At 42.3% G+C, this 20,127-nt stretch overlaps 1 protein-coding gene across 6 annotated transcripts in view; it reads left to right on the top strand.

Annotated features, from left to right (window-relative positions):
* The window catches only part of LOC147031416 (synaptonemal complex central element protein 1-like), a 55,377-nt gene extending 37,051 nt beyond the window's left edge, over window positions 1–18,326 (top strand). For all 6 annotated transcript variants that reach the window (XM_085862773.1, XM_085862736.1, XM_085862745.1 and 3 more), the window contains 5 exons: window positions 6,132–6,195; window positions 6,355–6,421; window positions 6,497–6,617; window positions 17,947–18,036; window positions 18,156–18,326. In XM_085862773.1, the coding sequence (XP_085718899.1) occupies window positions 6,132–6,195; window positions 6,355–6,421; window positions 6,497–6,617; window positions 17,947–18,036; window positions 18,156–18,186 (373 nt within the window). In that variant the 3' untranslated portion in view covers window positions 18,187–18,326. The remainder of the gene's footprint in view (window positions 1–6,131; window positions 6,196–6,354; window positions 6,422–6,496; window positions 6,618–17,946; window positions 18,037–18,155) is intronic.
* The last annotated feature ends 1,801 nt before the right edge of the window (window positions 18,327–20,127 follow it).

Below are 20,127 nucleotides of genomic sequence, written 5' to 3'. Positions count from 1 at the left end.
ATATATATATATATATATATATATACATACATACATATATATATATATATATATATATATATACATACATATATATATATATATATATATATATATATATATACATATATATATATATATATATATATATATATATATACATATATATATATACATACATATATATATATATATATATATATATATATATATATATATATATATATATATATATATATATATATATATATATATATATATATATATATATATATATATATATATATATATATATATATATATATATATATATATATATATATATATATATATATATATATATATATATATATATATATATATACATATATATATATATACATATATATATATATATATATATATATATATATACATATATATATATATATATATATATATATATATATATATATATATATATATATACATATATATATATATATATATATACATATATATATATATATATATATATATATATATATACATACATACATACATATATATATATATATATATATATATATATATATATACATACATACATATATATACATACATATATATATATATATATATATATATATATATATATATATATATATATATATATATATATATATATATATATATATATATATATATATATATATATATATATATATATATATATATTGTTGTGTTTGACGAAATTCGCAAACCACCATTCAGGTCCCGTAGGTGAGATATCTCTGTAAGTATATGTGTAGTTAGGCCCAAACCCGTTGTTTAGGGGGAATAAATGTCATTCATTCGGGCTGCGACCCTTTTAGATAGCCGTTTTTCTTTTACTATCTTTATTTTGGACCAGCCGCCATTACTACCACCACAACCAGCACCAACCACGTCTCAACAGCCATCACACAACAACCACCAACCGCAACGCCGCTTCACAACAACAGCAACGCCAACAGCCACGACCTTTACCGTCACATCTCGCTCTCGCAACCATCGCATCACCGCCATTCCCGCGCCGCTTGTGAGCACCGATCCTGGACTCGTACAGGGCGTGCACCGAGCAGCGGGTGCAAAAACACCAGCATTTCCGAGAAATCGGATCAAGAACGATTCACGCCCACTTCTGTTCCATCCTATCAGCGAGCGTGGGGCGATTTGGCCCCGCCTCCAGGTGCGTCGGAGTATAATCGCTATATGCAGATTCGCGGATCAAAAATCATTCACGCCCACTTTTCCTCTGTCCAATGGGGAGCCAGCCAGAGGTGAAGGGTCGAAGGTGAAGGAGCGAAGCCCCGGGGGCTATAAAGGGCCGCGTTCGCTCGCCGAAAAGCAGTTGTTGAGGGAGTTTCTGAATCGGGAGAGAAAAAGAGTTTCTGAATCGCAGTTGGACGGAGTTGAGAAGAGTGGAGAGTGGGAGGGTTGGAGAGTTGTGGCGGAGGCGAAGGCAGTCGAGAGGGCGCTCGTGTCAGAGTCGGGGAGCTGCGGAGAGGGGAGGCCGGTAACGCGACCGAGGTCGCGGTGGAGTCGCTCGTCGCGGGACCCAAGCCAGCGAGATATCCTCATTCCCCCGAGCATCAACAAACCCCTCCTGTTTCCCCCCCCCCCGCGCTGAGATAGTGTGAGAAGGGGGCCCCGTTCCCACCCCATTCCAGGCAGTGCCAGCGAGGCCCGCGGAGTCGGGGCGCCACCGCCATTTTGCGGCTCATCACCAGACGGGTAGGCTCGACGCGGTCTCGGCCCCAGGCCCGTCTGCCCCCCCCTCATCGTTGAGGGTGGTCCCTTTTTCTTTTGCTTTGAGTATATGTGTTGTCGGCGCCATCTGTGAAGTAAAACTGTATAAGTGTTGCCGTGTGCTCGGTAGTCGGTAGTAGATCTGCATTGTTACATTTGCTTTTTGTGCAGAATTGTTGTGCTTCTTCTACTTTTACATTTGCTTTTGGTGTATAATTGTATATGTGTGCTTTCCGTTTGCCGCGGAATAAATGTGCTTTATGTTGAACTGTTTTTCCCGTTTCGCTTCGTCTTTTCCTTTATTGAATCTCCATCTTACTTCACGTAAAGGGTTGGCCGTGGGCTAAATACGCCCAATAATTAATCGAACCGTCGAGGTTGACGATAACACCGCTCGGTTATCCCGATAGTACGGAACGGGTCGCTTAAAGTGGCCCGTGTCCGAAGTCGACCTGCGGCGAGGTGCGATCGCCCGGTCTACCCTCCGTGTGGGTACTTAGGTAGGTCGAATTTGGCGAGCAACCCTATCCCACGCGGGGGGCCGATTGGCACGATCGTGGTGAGGCCGAAAGGCCCACCCGTGACTAGTTCCCGGCGTTAGTCCGAGAGAGTCACGACGGGATTGTCCGTCCGGTGGGCGACGTGCCGCGATTCGAGTTACGTGGCCGCTCGCACGCCGGCGGGCGCGAATCCGCAACAATATATATTTATATATATATATATATATATATATATATATATATATATATATGTATATATATATATATATATATATTTGAGAGTATATTATGTATATATATATATATATATATATATATATATATATATATAATATATATAATATGTACAGAATTGCAAGGCCTGATGGCAGCAGATGTAAAGCAGTCTCTGTGTTGCAATTTCCTGTCAAGAGAAAGCAAATGCATTCATGATTTGCAAATGCAAATGCAAATTCATGATATGCAAATGCAAATGCAACCAGCTCCTGGAAGAGAGCCACACTATGCACTACAAAGCAATGCATTGTACAATGTTAAGAGCAGATAAGATGCAATGAAAGGCTTCTTTTTTTGGTATAAATTGTCAAGGCTCATATGAGAGCTAACACACAACTCACAGCAAGGGGGGCATGAGACAAGAGGGGTGGGAGAGGAAAGGACAAAACAGTGGGGAACAGAAACATTAGGAGATCTGTGGAAGGTAGAGGGATGAGGCGAGGAACATGGAGTACACGAGATGGACATTACAGGGACTTTCAGGAAAGAAAGCAGGGAATTTGAAGGAGGTGGGTTTGGGGTGGATTAATGGGGGTAGAAAAGATCGAGGTTTTGGATGGGAGAAGATTTGAAGTGGTCGTGAACGGCTGTTTTAAAGGCCTGGAGGGAAGAATGGGATTGAAGAGAGTGAGGGTGTTTATTCCAAAGGCGGAAAAAAGAGGAATGAAAGCGTGAAGGTGAGCAGTGATTCGTGATTTTGGTAGTTCTACCAGAAGTGGGTTCTTGGCAGACCTTGAGCGCCCTGTGGAAATATGATGGGGACAAATTGCAGACACAGCAGGGGGGTGAGACCGGAGAGGAGACGGTATAAGACAGAAAGACCACCGACCTGCCTGCGGTGAGAGAGTGAGAGGCGCAAAGACTCAGCCTCATCGTGGGAGATACCATTGATCCTAAATGCCTTGGTTTCCACAGCATGAAGCCGAGAAAGGTAGGAGGCAGGAGCACCAGCCCAAAAGGGAGAGCAGTACTCCATCAGGCTGCGGACGAAAGCTTTGTATATGGTCAGGAGCTCAGGTTGGCCGAGGAAGGACTTTGCACAATGGAGGATGCCAGGTCGGTGACTGGCTTTGGAGGCCAGGTTGGAAATGTGGCTTTCCCAGGAAAGATGATGCCAGATAGTAAGACCCAGAAGCTTGAATGAAAGGACTTCTTCCAGAGGATTGTTGAGAAAGTGGATGGGGATTATTTTTAAACGGTCCTTTCATAGAGACATAGTGAGAGTGTGAGATTTGTCCGGATTGAAAGACATGTTCCACGTGTTGGACCAGTTTGTGATTTTATCCAGATCTGCAGAGAGCAAAGAAGCTGCTGCTTGCCGGTCTGAGGGATGACAGATGGTACGACAGAGGGTGAAGTCATCAGCAAAGGGATAAAGAGGATTTTCCAGAGAGTCGGAGAGATCGTTGATGAAAACCAGAAAAAGAACAGGGCCCAGAACGCTGCCTTGAGGACCTCCAGCCTGGACAGAAAGAGGGGATGAAAGAACTCCATTTTGGGACACACGTTGGCTGTGAAAAGAGAGGAAGTCTGCAAGCCTTGAGTGGAGATGGCCTTGGATTCCATCGTAAGAGAGTTTGGTGAGCATGGCAGGATGCCAGACCATGTCAAAAGCACGCTATAGGTCTTGCGATACAGCTCTGATTTCATGTCTGGCATTGAGTACGTCCATCCATTTTTGGGAGACCAGAAGCAGCATATCCATGGTAGAGTGAAACCAAATTTATGATCGGAAATCAGGCCATTGGAGACGAGGAAGGATTTAATGTCTGAAGCGATGATAATTCTCTGTGGATAATTCTGTGGCTATACCCTGAACTGGAGGCCAGCTTGGAAATGTGATTGGCCCATGACAGGCCATGGAAGATTGTAATGACAGAACCCCAAGGACGGCTTCTGCAAGAAGTTATTGTTGTTGTTTCGCCCTGGCCAGTTTTCTTGAACATGCCCACGGCAGGGAGACAGCTGATTGATCTCTCAGAAGCGACCTTGAGATCCTCTACATCCAAAAGGTGTACCATCGCCTTCATAAAGCCAGGCACGAGACATACACAGACAGACAGACAGACAAAGACAGTGGACCTGTCCAGGGGTACTCATCGGTCTTCGAACCATGACCGCATTGCCCTGACGAATGCAGTTAGCAGGCAAGAGTGAGGATAATTTGCCCCCCCCCCCTCCGACTTGCATTGGGGAGAACAACCATGGTGAAGAGGCATCTCTGATAGTTGTTTGCCAGAGGTTGACAACAAAGAAGAATTGAAGGATTAGTGATGTGATCATTGTATAGAGACGGAGTTTTGATTGCAAGACATTTCAGCATTGAATTCATATTCTAGGTAATTGAACGGATCTTTTTGGTTTCCAGCCCAGCAGCCAAGGAAGCAACTTTTGTGCTGAGCTGAGAAAATGCAGACAAGTTGAATCCTCCCCAAAGTGTCAAAGAGGATTTTTCATGGAGGTAGAAGTGACATTGATGTCATCTGAGGAAAAGGGAAATCCCAGGACAATGTCATAACAGACCGTTTCCAAGAGAAGAACAGGAGAAAGAATACTATCCATTGCAATGTACTGCTTGCTCACATTGAAGAAGTCAATTCAGCGAGATAAGTCAAGGACTCTGGATTCCACCATCGAAATACTTAGTCAACAGAGCGGAATGCCAGACAATGTCAAACATATGGGAGATGCCCAAAGACATATTCCAGACCTCTTCTTTGATAGTCAGGACATCCCATAATGAGTCAATCACAGGAGCACGTCCAATATGGAGTTACCAGGACATCCAATATGGAGTTACCAAATTAGTGGTCTGTTATAAAATAAATGGGAAATAGATAAAACTTAATTTCTGCAGCAATTATACTTTAAATTACTAATCATGTGCAGAAGGCTGACAGGTTCATAGTTCAGAGGATCAACGTTGGCACCTTCTTTAGCTTATGAATAGGGGGTGACATTAGCGACCTTCAACAAAGATGGAAGACAAGCCTCAGAGGAGGGGTGGGGGGGGGAACTGTAGAAAAGCAAAGAGAGGGGAGCAGTCTGGGCTGGCCTGATTTAAATTTTCATCTGAACTCAGGGCTCTAGATGCTGTAATCACATATTGAAAACCCATATTATACAGTGATGATTTGCCCATTGTTCACAAATGTCCTTGTCATTCATATAAAGGAACATGCATTGATGTTGTCGTACATGCGATATATGTACAAGCATCACCACAAGCCTTAGATCACACCACAAACAGATGCATAGGATTTGAAGACGAGAGCACTCGTGCTATCAGAACAAATTGCAGATGATACATCAAGTTTAGCTTCAAACTCTTCTCAGCATTTGTTGGTGAGAGGATCACTTGATCCAGACAAGGGGCGATAGAGTGGGAAGAGAAGAGACAGGAAGAGAATGGTTAGAAATCCATGCTTTTCCCCAAAACATTGTTCTTCAGACACTCTGTTTTATCATGGGCAATATTGAGAGAGATTACATGTGGTACAGCATGTTTCAAAAAAATCTGATATCTATAAATTAATGAACAATGTTGTTATATTCTTCAAGGATATTGCAAATGTTATTTTATTTTTGTCATGTTATTAATTGCAGATTGGAGTTTGAGAAAGACCTTGAAAGTTTGAACGAAAGTTTAAAGAAAATGAAGCTCTTCTACGTCAGTCGATTATTATTAAGCCAAACTGGCATTTCGTTTTGCACATGATTATGAATATTTTACATTTTGCTCGAATAACTTGTGCATCAACTACCTATTTCATGTTTGTTGCTCTTTGTGTTGCTTCTTAACATCAATATTTCAATTATTTGTTTACAGGTGAAGGGAAATTTGAACACTGAAATAAATACACTTGGTGATGTTATCAAGCAGTTGATTTCAAAAGGTAACCATGACTGTTCAAAAGAGCTTCACACAAAGCCAACTGGACAGCATATTGAATATAATGTGCCACCCCCAGAACAAGATTTGGAGGAAGAATTCAAGAACCTTTCCTTAAAGGAGAGTCAACTAACAGACAGGCATCAGATGATTTCTCAAGAATATATTTTTTTGGAGAGTGCCGAAGCTCAAATTGCTCAGTAAGAACATCTCAACTATTACTGTTTAACCACGTGATTATTTCATGCGTATGCTTTTTGGGCATTACAATTTCTGTCTGTGGCTGGGTCACAGTAGGAGGTATTCAATATGCACACGTCATATTTTAAATTGTGTTTTTTGGTGGTTGCACCTTGCCTGTGCTGGGACCATAGCATGTGGCCTTTTGAGACTGCAGAATTATTTGGTGTACCATGAGTGTGTACTATCTTGGTCTTATGAAGTCACAAAAAATAACCACCATTTCTACTCAATGAGCCCTGCCGAAACAACCCCCCCCCCTCCAAAATGAGCCAAACAATCCGTTTAACAATATGGCAAAGTTTGTTTTCAATCATGAACATCATGACATATATCGCTGTATCATCGTTTTGTTTACATCTCTGGTTTCACCCAGCAACATAGGGCTGCGAGTGCCTGACCTGCAAGTTACATTTTGTACAGGGCATACCAAAGATCATCTACAATCCAAATACTTCTGGACCTTTCAGCTGTTATTGACACAGTTAACCATAATATATTGCTTGACCATCTTCAAACGACCACCTTGTGCCATGGCATTTCTCATCCTTCAGACAGGCAGGCTCTTCCCTCTCTTCATACCTTGCCAAAATCACAAGATTGTCAAACACTTGGAATATGCATTTTACCAGGTTACTCCACCTTGCACATGCTGCTTCTACTCACCCAAAAATGTGTGGACGCTCTCAATGTCAAACATGAGATCAGGGCCATCTCACTGGACATATTTTGTGTTTTTGATACAGTTTGGCATCCTGCCTTACTATCCAAACTCTCTGCCAATGGCATCAAAGGCCATCTCCATACATGGCTCACTGACTTCCTCGACTCTCGTAGCCAATGTGTGGCACTCAACGGAATCCTTTCATCTCTTCTCCCTGTCAAGGCTGGAGTGCCTCAGGGCAATGTTCTGGGACCAGTCCTATTCGTGATCTTCATCAACGATCTCTCTGACTCTGGAAAATACTCTATCTATTTTCTGATGACTCCAGCCTCTGCCGTGACATCCCTCAGCCTTCAGACAAGCTGGCTGCAGCCTCTTCCCTCTCTTCAGACATTGAAAAAAAATAACAAACTGGTCAAACACTTGGAATATGTCTTTCAATCCTGACAAATGTCATACTCACGATCTCTCTTGGAAAGAACCATTGGCAAACCCTCCTATCTACTTTCTTGACAATCCTCTTGAGGAAGTTGTCATTTAAACTACTGGGTCACTCTCAGCCATGATCTTTCTTGGACAAACCACATTTCAAATTTGGCCTCCAAAGCCAGCTGCCAGCTGGGCATCATCCGTTATCCCAAGTCCTTCCTTGGTTCACCTGAACTCCTGTCCACCTTCAAGGCCTTCATCCGCAGCTTGATGAAGTCCTGCTCTCCCCTTTGAGGTGGCGTGCTCCCCTGCTCACATCTTGTTCAGCTTGATTGCTGTGGAAACCAAGGCCTTCAAGATCATTGGTTTCTCCTGCGATGAAGCTGAGTCTATGGGCCTATCACTTCACCATCACAGACAGATCGGTGGTCTCTCTGTCTTCTATAATCTCCTTTTTGGTCTTGCACCCTCTGCTTTTTCCATGCCTCCCCCTCCCCACCCACCAGGTTTCTGCAGGGCACACACGATCCACCATCAACCCCCTTCTGGTTAAAATACCTTTTTTAAACAATATTTGGAAATGTACCATGCAAATTTGCTGCTTAAAATCCAGAATCACGGCTCACTTCCACTCATTTGTTCCTCTTTTTCCCACCTGTGCACCATCTTAAACATTCTCTTTGATCTCACTCTCGCCAACATGTCCTCAAGACAACTGCTGTTCACCCCCATCTCAGATCATCCCAAATCAAAAATCAAGATGTAATCTTCCCTCATTATTCCCCCTTCCCACCCCAAGTCGTCCTTCCAAATTTTCATTTTTCCCTCCTGAGAGCTTCCCTGTGTATCCATCTTGTTCACCCCATGCATGCTATTCTGCCCCCCTTCCTCCACATACCCATTGTTTGTGCAAGTCTGCCTCCATCTTGAGCTTCAACTCTGCTGTTGGTGGTTTTTTTTCTTTCAACTGTTCCCTTTGTGCTGTTGTGTTCTGATCCGTTCATTGTGCTAATACTAGCTCTTCCACGATTCATCGCTGCTCTCTGACAGGCCCTCACTGCTCCTATGGTTGGCAGTGAGTGCCCGAGAAACGGTGGGGAGAAGAGAGTGGCATGCATATGTGGGAGAATTGCATGTGCAGCCTGTGGGTCACCCAGATAGTTCAGATGGCAGAGCATTGGTATGGTTCACCAGAGGACCTGCGTTTGATTCCCAGTCTGGACACGTAATTTTACCCACAGATACATATAATCTTTGTTTGCCTGTTCATTTATCATATATACATGTATAGTGTTGAGATATGTTGACTTGTTCTTGAATGGTTTAAATCTCATCTTGCAGAGCATACAGTCTCATATAAATATTGATGGCTATTCATCAGACTCATTTCATCTGTCAGTCAGTGTTCCCCATGGATCTTGTCTTTGTCCACATCTCATTTTTCTTATCTGAATCCACTTGGTACAATTTTTATGAAATTAAATTCTTATTAACCTCCGCCATCTTCGAAGATGGATGGAAGTTACTGTTTTCACCCCTTTCTGTTTGTTTGTTTGTTTGTTTGTTTGTGAACAGTATTACGGAAAAAACTCCTCGACGGATTTCGACGAAACTTGGTGGAGGGGTAAGGTATGGTCCAAGGGTCATGCCATTAAATTTTGGACTTGGTCCGCCCCCCTCCCCAAAAAAAATTGTTAGAGAAATTTTTTTTTTTTTTTTTGCATTTCTACATGTTTTAAGTGATTTCCAACCCCCCCCCCCCCAACAAAAATGTTGGAGAAAAGAACTATAACTCTGTCAGCACTGTTGACATCATATTTAATGAATAAGATACAAGGTTCACTTGAGTGACCCAGCAGTATTGGCGGCGGAGGTTTTGCACTCTCCCGAGTGCTCCCCCTCTAGTTAACCTCCGCCATCGAAGATGGACGGAGGTTACTGTTTTCACCCCTGTCTGTTTGTTTGTTTGTTTGTTTGTGAACGGTATTACGGAAAAACTCCTGGACGGATTTCGACGAAACTTGGTGGGGGGATTAGGTATGGTCCAAGGATCATGCCATTAGATTTTGGACTTGGACCAAAGTCCAATATGGCCGCTATGGCGGCCATTTTGAAAAAATATTTGAATTTTTGTTTTTGCATTTCTACATGTTTTAAGTGATTTCCAACCCCCCCCAAAAAAATTTGTTAGAGAAAAAAAAAATTTGCAACTTTTTTTCAAAAAAATTTCGATTTTATTTGAAAAATATTTGAATTTTTTATTTGCATTTCTACATGTTTTAAGTGATTTCCAACCCCCCAAAAAATTGTTAGAGAAAAAAAAACCCAGAAATTTTGCACCTTTTTTTTCAAAAAAAATTTCGATTTTATTTTTTGGCATTTCTACATGTGCGTCGATTTAGTTTCGTTTATTCAATCATGGTTCAGTAGAGTCTGATCCGTTTTGACCTACAATGAATAGGATATCAGGTTCACTTAAGTGACCCAGCAGTATTGGTGGTGGAGGTTTTGCACTCTACTGAGTGCTCCCCCTCTAGTTGTTCACTGTTACACCGATGATACTGAGATATAACCAATCCATTGAACCTGATGATGTGCTGTCCTCTGTGACTCTAAATTCCTGTCTTGCTGAAGTTAAAATATGTATGTCCATGAACTTTCTCAATCAGTTTCTCAAATGGAATTTCTCATATTCAATTCCACTCAGAATGATATGCAGGCCCCTCATCTGTCCTGTCAAACTTGGGAATCACCACCTGATCTCTGATACCATGGTTTCAAATTTACCTGTCATGTGGACCCAACACTTTCCTGTACTCCACATGTACTACATGGCCAAAAATATGTGGACACCTGCTTGTCCAACATCTCATTCCAAAATCATGGGGATTAATATGGAGTTGGTCCCCCCTTTGCTGCTATAACAACCACTCTTCTGGGAAGGCTTTCCACTCGATGTTGGAACATTGCTGCGGGGATTTACTTCCATTCAGCCACAATAGCATTAGTGAGGTCGGACACCGACTGTGAGCCAGATCTAATCGCCCAACATCAGTGTTCCAATTCATTCCAAAGGTTTTTGATGGGGTTGAAGTCAGGGCTCTGTGCAGGCCAGTAAAGTTCTTCCACACCGATCTCAACAAACCATTTCTGTATGGACCTTGCTTTGTGCAAGGGGGCATTGTCATGCTGAAACAGGAAAGGGCCTTCCGCAAACTGTTACCACAGTTGGAAGCACAGAATCACCTAGAATGTCATCGTGTGCTGCAGTGTTAAGATTTCCCTTCACTGGAACTAAGAGGACGAGCCCGAACCATGAAATACAGGCCCAGACCATAACTCCTCCTCCACCAAACTTTCCAGTTGGCACTATGCATTTGGGCAGGTAGCGTTCCCCTGGCATTCGAGTGGAGGATAAATGGGGTTTCTGAGGCAGCCATTCAAATGAATGGAGAAAAAGGGAAAAACTTTCTGACTCAATGCCCATAAGCCCAAAATAGGAGACTGATTTCCTCCCCTTCCCATACAAATGAATGGGAAAAACTTTCCAACTTAAGCCCCAAAAGGCCAAAATAGGAGACTCTTCATACAGATATATTCCCTTTTGTGAAAAGAGATCAATCTCTTCTTGATTTGAGAAATGTGATTTAAGATTCAGTAAGTTTTTAATATTTGATGCTAAGTTAGATAATAGACTTGCCATAAACTTGTATGTGTCAAGAAATCTGATATGGGTTATGGGGGATGTATGAATTGTTTTTGTGAATGAGATGTATTTTTGATCTGTGTTCAGAATGGCAGAAATATTTCCAGATGTCTTTGAAAGTTAATTTCTAAATAGATGTGTGTCATGGTGAGCGTTGTTGTGAAGAAAGACAGGAATAAAGTTTGGAGGCTTGTAATTAAGACAAGCCGGTAGGCGGCAATGGGTCGCCGAGCATGGAAACTATAAGATATAGAGCAAAATGGATATCGTATAGGGAATCACCTTAAGATTATGCATATCAAATCTCATCCAGTTCCATCTACTGATAACTACTGATTGCACGAATCCATTTGAATGAAAAGTATCGAAAATGCGGTTTGAAATCGGAAATCCCCAAAGTTTGAGGGGGTGCTGTGGGTGAACAAAGATCTAAATCGAAAATCCGGCTCGATTGTTTGTGCACAATGTATTCCAGACGATTAGTGTGAATTTTCATGACCATCCGACCATAACCCGAGGAGGAGTAGCATTTCGCGCGAAGGCACCTCCAGCTTTCGCATATTATCGATTTTTGTACGAATTGACCTTTGACCCCTGACCTAAAGGCCCAGTCACACCTTGACGTTTTAGCCAGCAATGGTAACGTATTAAAATGTATGTAAAATGCTGGCTTATGTTGAACTTTTGATGTTTTTTTTTAAAGATTCGGACGTATTCATAACGACTTGATCTTATGCATAACGTATTAGTAACGGACACAGAATGTTTCGTTGTGTTATATAGGAACTTGAATGACTGATATCAAATGGGCTGGCAGGATGGCCTTGGCCCTAGAGGTATGCACACTCTAAGCTGCTGAAACTGGGTTTGAATCCTGACCCAGCTATAAAGGATAACCGGAAAAAAAGTTATCATGGCTAAGAAAGCTACCGAACCAATTTGTGTGCCTTGTGGGACCCCAGCATTGGTTGTTTCCCATGTGGAAGATGAAGAGCATGGTGGAGAAGTGCATCCAAGTAAGATATTTGAAGGAAATCTCTACCAGATGAACTTGAAGTGATTTGGGTGTGGGCTCACCCTCAGCGGTTACCTCGGACAGTTAGTGGTTTTGATTGTACGTGATGTCAACCATCCTGCTTCACCACACGATGCTCTGCTGATTGAACATCTATCGTCCATATTAGATACTTTGCAAACTGATTACCTCAGTGCAGGAGTTGTGATTCTTGGTGATTTCATCAAGGTGGACACTGAATAAATCTGTCAATTAACTGGCTTCATCCAAGTTGCTTAAAACACTGACCAGAGGTCAAGCTATCTTGGACAAGATTTTAATAAATTTAAAACACCATGACTATGAGCCAAGTCATTTATATATACACCTCTATTGGTCTCAGTGACCATCACACATTTCTGTGGCAACCCGACAAGAAGCGTAACGTTCTCCGTACACGTGTTGTCCATCCTATTACAGATTCAGATCAACAAGCCTTTGGTCAGTGGATAACCAACCACAAATGGAGTAACATTGAAGTTGCCAAAACTGCTCAAGAAAAAAATTCCCGTATTTTATGAGGTATTGCACAAGGCCATCGATATGTATGTGTGTATATATATATGTATGTGTATATATATATGTATGTGTGTATATATATGTATGTGTGTATATATATGTATGTGTGTATATATATATATATATATATATATATATATATATATATATATGTATATATATATATATATATATATATATATATATATATATATATATATATATATTCCAACTGAAGTCACATCCATCCACTCAGAAGAAAAACCATGGTATACACCAGAATTGAAATAACTCATCTTACAAAGACAGAAAAGCTTTTTCCAGTGGTAAATTATTTACATGGCGATTGCTACGCAATGAAATAATTACATTAGTCAAGCGTGAGAAGTTACTTTTCGATGACTACAGCGTTGGCAAATTGAAAGATCTTATCCCTCACCAGTGGCATATCCAAATTAACAAAAACTTACTGGACATGACAGAAAAAACAAGTTTTACTTTGTCAGGGTCGTCACTGAAGGATGCTGCTAATGAAATTGACCAACGTTTCATCTCTGTGGCTCAGGACATTCCACAACTTGATCTTAGCCAGCTGCCTGCCTACCGACCTTCTGCTGCTCCACTACCTTAAGTGTCTTCGCAGGATGTTTTTACTCAAGAAATTGAATATTAATACGAGTGGCAGACCGGATTGTATTCTACCTCATATTCATCATCAAGGAATTTGTACGTGAATTGTGTCGACCTCTTACTGAAATATTTAATTGCTCACTTTGTGAAAGTGTATTAGCTGATGTGCCTGGTGATGGCTTAATGGTAAGGGTCTGAAGTTCAAATCCTGCTCGTTAAATTAATTATTTAAATTTAAATAATTCAATTTAAATAATAATAATTTAAATAATAATTTAAATAATAATAAATTTAAAAATTAAAAGTTAAATTAATGCCAGGTGGGGTTGACTCAGCCTGTCATCCTTCCGAGGTTGGCAAAACGAGTACCAGCTTTCTGGGATGATTGAGCCATTTGAATATGCAGTGTTGGAGTGGTGACCCATTCAGGATTGTGCCCAATAGCCCAGGAGACTGCCTCGACAGCAACGATGCTCTGTACAGGGTGTGGTCCCAATGGACAGATAGATTACCTGATATTTGGAAATCCACTTTCATTATACCAGTTCCTCAGTCTCAACCACCTAATTTGGATAATCTGTCCAATTTCACTCAAGCTTATTTTCCAAAGTTTTTGAGGATTTTGTTGTAAATTGAATATTTGAGGACATTAGGAATTCTATTGACATTCACGTTTGATTTTCTTAAGGGTTTGCCTAGCCTGGTGTTGGCTTCGTGGTTAGGGTGGTGACTTGGGATCCTAGTCCTAGGGTCCTTAGTTCAAGCCCCGTTGGCTGCTGAATTAAAAATACACCAGGAGGTTGACTTAGCCTGTCATCCTTCTGAGGTCGGCAAAATGAGCACCAGTGTACTGGTAAGGGGGACACTGCATTAGCAGCATAGCCGTGTCCCAACCAATAATGCAACCAGCAGCCACAGGCTGCACTTGATAGATGGGTTAGCCTAAATCCATTGTTTTGTAAAATTCAACATTCTTCAGTTTTTGTAGCTACTGACTTGTCTTAAGCCTTTGATTGAGTTCGCCATCATATTGTTGTTGATAAATTTATTAATCTTGGTGTTAGACCATCTATTATCTCATGGATTTATAGTTTTTTTTTATCCAATAGAAGTTAGGCTGTACGGCAAAACGGGGAAGTTTCCATATGGGAAACAACCAATGCTGGGGTCTCACAAGGCACAAAAATTAGTCCGGTAGCTTTCTTCGCCATGATAATGATTGTTTCCGGTTATCCTGAAGTTTCACACAATAAGTATGTTGATGACATGACTTTTTATCAAACTTATAGTGACACTGAACATACCAGTCTTATGCAGCAGCAACTTTACTCTCCAAGAACGGTCATCGAAAAACAATATTGTTACGAATTTCGGTTCGCCCAGTGCACGATCGGCCACGTAACTCAAATCGCGACCGCGTCGCCCACCGGAACGGACAATTCAGTCGTGACCCTCCTGGAACTACCGCCAGGAGCTAGTCACGGGTGGGTCTTTTGACCACACCACAATCGTGCCAATCGGCAACCCGCACAGGATAGGGTTGTTCGCCAAATTCGACCTACCTAAGTACCTGCGCGGGTAGTTAACTGGGCGATCGTACCTCACCGCTAGCCGGCCTAGGACACGAACCGCTTAAGCGGTCCGTTCCGTGCATCAGTGATAACCGAGCGGTGTTATCGCCGGCCCCGACGGATGTGATTATTTACCAGGTGCTTACACCCTTCTACCAATTCCTTCCGTGATGTAAGATGGAACTTTCAAACAAAGGAAAGGACGCAATGAAACGGGGAACAGTTCGACAAGCACATTTATTACGCACTCAGACAAGGCAAGCACGTATTCACAGCCATACAGTAAGAATGCAATTTACAAGCAAGAGTTACAACCGAATAAAACAATGTTTATTTACATGCACTTAAACAGTTTCTACTTTACAAGACACGGCGCCACAACACGCATTCAAAGAAAACACAAGAAAAGACCCCCTCATAGACAAGGGAGTCAGACTGGGCCCGTGGGCCGAATGCGCGTGGAACCTGGATGAGCGGCCAGGTCCACGAGACCGAAGGGTCCTACCCGCCCCCTCGTGGAGCGATGGCGGGCAAGCCGCGATGTCAGCGTTGCTGCACTTGGCTTCGTGCCCCTGGCTTGGTCGGCGAGCGCTCTCCGGCGCTCCCCGTCTGCCTTTCCCGTCGGCTTCGTGCTCCATCCCCTGACTCGACTGCCCCGCCGACACTGCTGCTGCCACTCCACTGCTCCCACTTGGTTCTTGACTTTTCTGCCGACGTACTGCACTGCGAACTGCGTTGTGCTCACGCTTATATAGCCCGGGGGAGGGGAGTCGATGTAAATTTCTGGATCACAGCGGGTTCGGAGGTGGGGCTATGCCACCCGATGCTCAGTCATTGGATGGATGAAAAGGGGGTGTGAAGCATTCCTGATCTGATTTTTGAGGCGAAAGGAACGCATTCACAGCCCATGGCATGACGTGTGGTAGAAAGGCGGAGGTGGTGGGAGTTTGGTTGTTGGCGGGCGTCGTTTGAGAATGGCGGTGAAGCGATGTTTGCAGGATGGAGTTGTGGAGGTAAAGAGGCGAAGGTGGTGGTGGTTCGAGTTGTAGTTGTTTGGGAATGATGTTGGTGGTGGCGATTTGGTTGTTGGGGTATGATTGGTCCAAAATAATGACAGAGAAAAGAAAAACGGCTAACTCAAAGGATCACAGCCCTGTGAACACGGAAATTCCCTTAAAACAACGGTGGGGAAATCTAACTACACAATTACTTATCGTCATAACTGATCTGAGGTCCTTTATGGTGGTTTGCGAATTTCCACAGCCGTAACAATATGAATGTTAATACAAGTAAATGCCAAGTCATGATGACATGTTTTCGAAGACTCCGGCAGAGGTACCTAGTTTTTCTATTGGAAAATCAGTTATTAATCAAACAGGTTGTGTAAAACTGTTAGGCATCCATGTACACGAAAACTTGAAATGGGACACTCAAGTTCAGGCCATGTGTAAAACATTCAAAAGAAAACTCTACTTTGTGCGGCAACTGAAACATTGTAATATCCATGTTTCTGACTTAACACTTTATTTACAATATGTTGGACTCACTTTGGAATATTCTTCACCCGCATGATTTTATGGCTTAACTGGAGTCCAGAGGGAATGTTTGGAGAAATTGCAATGGAAAGCGTTTGATAAAATTCTTTCTCGTGACCTTTGTTGAACCAAATCTTAAAAAAGACATTTGTTTGGCACTTAATATTCCTGTCTTTTCTGAGAGGCTCGAACAGCTCTCCCTCAATTTTTACTCCTAAAATCAAACGTACACAGAGATTGGCTTCCCCCACCTCAGAACAATAACCAAACGAACTCTGACATGTTATCTACTATTAGATGTCGAACCGACCGCTACAAGTGTCGTCCCATCCCGTTTTTAATCTCCATTTTGAAGAAATGGATGAGGTCCTGATGTTCAATATGAGTTTGGTGTCTCTTGTGTTTTGCTATATATCAGATTTTTTTTTCTTGGTTTTACGTTATATTTATCCCATTTATCCAGTATATAATGTGTGAGGTGTTTTTAATTTTTTTTGTTTTATTCTTGCAGTACTTGTAAATTGACTAATGCAGCCTGTGGCTGCAAAAGTCTTTCTAAAATAAACCGATTATTAATTATTATTTAAACTGTCATCCCTAAAATGTCACACCAGTGTTTCACATGCAGGGTGATTCATCATTGTGTGTGTGCGCTGTCCGTCGGATGAACGTTGAACTGGGCGTCGCGTCTGCCAGCATTAATTGTTGGACGTTAAAGATCCCACGTGTCCTTCCTGAAGAGTCGGAGAGCTATCATTGGCACCATGGTCAAATTCCTAATTCCTGCCTTAACCTAGGTCGTACGTCAGGACTGGCCAGACTGTTTGTGAAAGACTTGGGCCAAAAAACATCTCTGGCCAACCCCACAAAAATGTAGGAATAATTGTGGCCTTTACAGAAGAAGAAGAGTGACTGATATCAAACTTCATCATGCATCTCGTAATCACAAAGTAGAGAGTTGGGTCAATTTAATTCTCAATTGTAGTACTTGTATAATTTGACTGGACGGTTGACCACTTTGCTTCATGAGAATCCTTTCTGGTATGGTTTCAAATATTATTTTTAAAGGTTTTTTTTCTTTTCTTTAGGAACTGCACTTGCAGTACAAGCTTTTGTGAATGTCGAGCCTCCAGAAAGAAATAACTGCATATCACTTAAGAACAATCTTAAAAACACATTTTGGTCGTTTTTTTCTCTTTCAGACAGTTGCTGAAAGAGGAGAATGACCAAGTAACTCAAGAACTCGAAATACTCACACAAGAAGAGCTAAAACTTGCAGAAGACTTTTCCAGGTAACATGTTGCTTCTTGTTCATTGCGGTTTATGTTATTTCCTTATTTTGTGACATATTTTGTGAGATGACTTGAGTTTGAGTTTTATTCTATATCTTCATTCTGTTTTTAATTTTCAGATTGATGCCCATCCGAGAGCATAGCGAATGAAGCAGCAATCTGCACATAATGTGTCGAGTTTAAATGGTGTTCTTTTTGCTGCTTTTTGAGAATCTTCATTATTGTGAATGTTTTGTGCATGTTACCGCATGTGGTTTCTGAGGTTTGATTAAAAATTATACATGCTGTTATTTTGCCTGGTGTTACCTTAATGGTTAGGGTGGTGGGCTTGGGATCCTCGGGTCCCGAGTTCAAATCCCACTTGACTGTTCAATTAATACCTGGTGGGGTAGACTCGGCCTGTCATCCTTCTGTCATCCTCAGTCGTCACGGCCCTTTTGATGGTCTCTACATCATGAAATCGGGTCCACTTGATCACCCCCTTGAGCTTGGGGAAGAGGAAAAAATCACAAGGGGCCAAGACCAGCGAATGACGGGGGTTGCTCCAGAGTTGGCACGTTCCTCTCCGCCAGAAACTGTCGGATGCTCAGGGCACTGTGAGCAGGGGCATTGTCATGGTGGAGCACCCAGGCATTGTTCTCCCACAGATCCCAACTCTTGTCCCGGACTGATCTCATGACGTGCCGGAGGATCTCCTTGCACACGTGTTGATTCACTGTTTGACCCTGTGGTAGAAACTCGAAGTTGACGATGCCCTTGATGCCAAAAGACAAGATGAGCATCACCTTCACCTTCGACTTCGACATCCTTGCTTTCTTTGGTCTTGATGATGCCGGACTTTTCCACTAACGACTCTGCCGTTTGGTCTCGGGATTGTATTCGAATATTCCCGATTCATCGGCAGTAATGATTCTCCAGAACAGGTCTGGATCGTCCTCGAGGCGCTCGATAATGTCTTTACAGACAGTGACTTTGCTGTTTCTGGTCCTCGGACAACAGCTTGGGGACCATCTTTGCACACACCTTGTGTATTTCGTGATTTTCAGTGATGATGCTCCAGACAGTGTCCTTGTTGATGGAAAGTTCCTCAGCAATCATCCGCACCGTGAGTTGACGATCTGCGTGCACCACCTGCTTCACACGCTCGATGTTGTCCTCCGTTCTGCTCGTTGAAGGTCTTCCAGACCGTGGATAGTCTTCAACCTCCTCCCGTCCCTCTTGGAACCTCTTGTGCCATTCAAATGCACATGTACGTGACATCGTTTCTTCCCTGCAGACTTGCTGCAGCATTGCAATGGATTTGGAAGGTGTTTTGCCAAGCTTGGCAAGAAACTTCAGATTGGCACTCTGCTCACGACTCATAGCACGACGACTCAGACTAGACAACGTGTAAAGCACGACCTGTAAAAAAATCGCACAATGAGCGCAGTCAACCATCACCAATCATATATATTGCTGGAATATTGCGAAAGACTGTGACACAACCCGTTTATTCAAGTTGTGTAAGTGGAGCACACAGCAGGCTCAGTCCCGTTCTTTTTAGACTGACCTCATATTCATATATATATATATATATATATATATATATATATATATATATATATATATATATATATATATATATATATATTGTAGATTTCCGCCCGTCCGGCGTGCGGACGACCGCCTTTAGCCCAATTGTGGCCGCACGCGCCCACCGAACGTGGCAATCTCGTCGCAGCTTCCGGATCAACACCAAAACCCAGCTACGGGTGTTTTTAACACACCATAAACCAGCCAACTCTTCTGTCCATGCACTACAGGGTTGATCACCGAATTGTCGAAGTACCTAATTATTTGCGCGGAGAGAAATGCCGGGAGTTTATACCTCGACAGGACCTGCACGAAAACGAGCCGCTTAAGCAGCTCATGCCATATGTGATTGCCGAGCGGTTTTATATCGCCAAGTCCCGTCGGACCAGATGTACGTTTTATCAGCTTATAATCAGCCAGCTAATATTCCGAACGCATCATGGCAGTCAATGGCAGAAAGTGACACAACGAGCAGGTTAACATTCAAAAAAATGGGGACATTTATTTTAAACCCACATA

This window comes from Eptatretus burgeri, chromosome 2 (assembly GCF_056783735.1).
Source record: "Eptatretus burgeri isolate ZD-2024b chromosome 2, Ebu_testis_v1, whole genome shotgun sequence".
NCBI lineage: Eukaryota > Metazoa > Chordata > Myxini > Myxiniformes > Myxinidae > Eptatretus > Eptatretus burgeri.
Note: the sequence above shows the minus strand (reverse complement) of the source record. Positions and strands in the feature narration are given on the sequence as shown.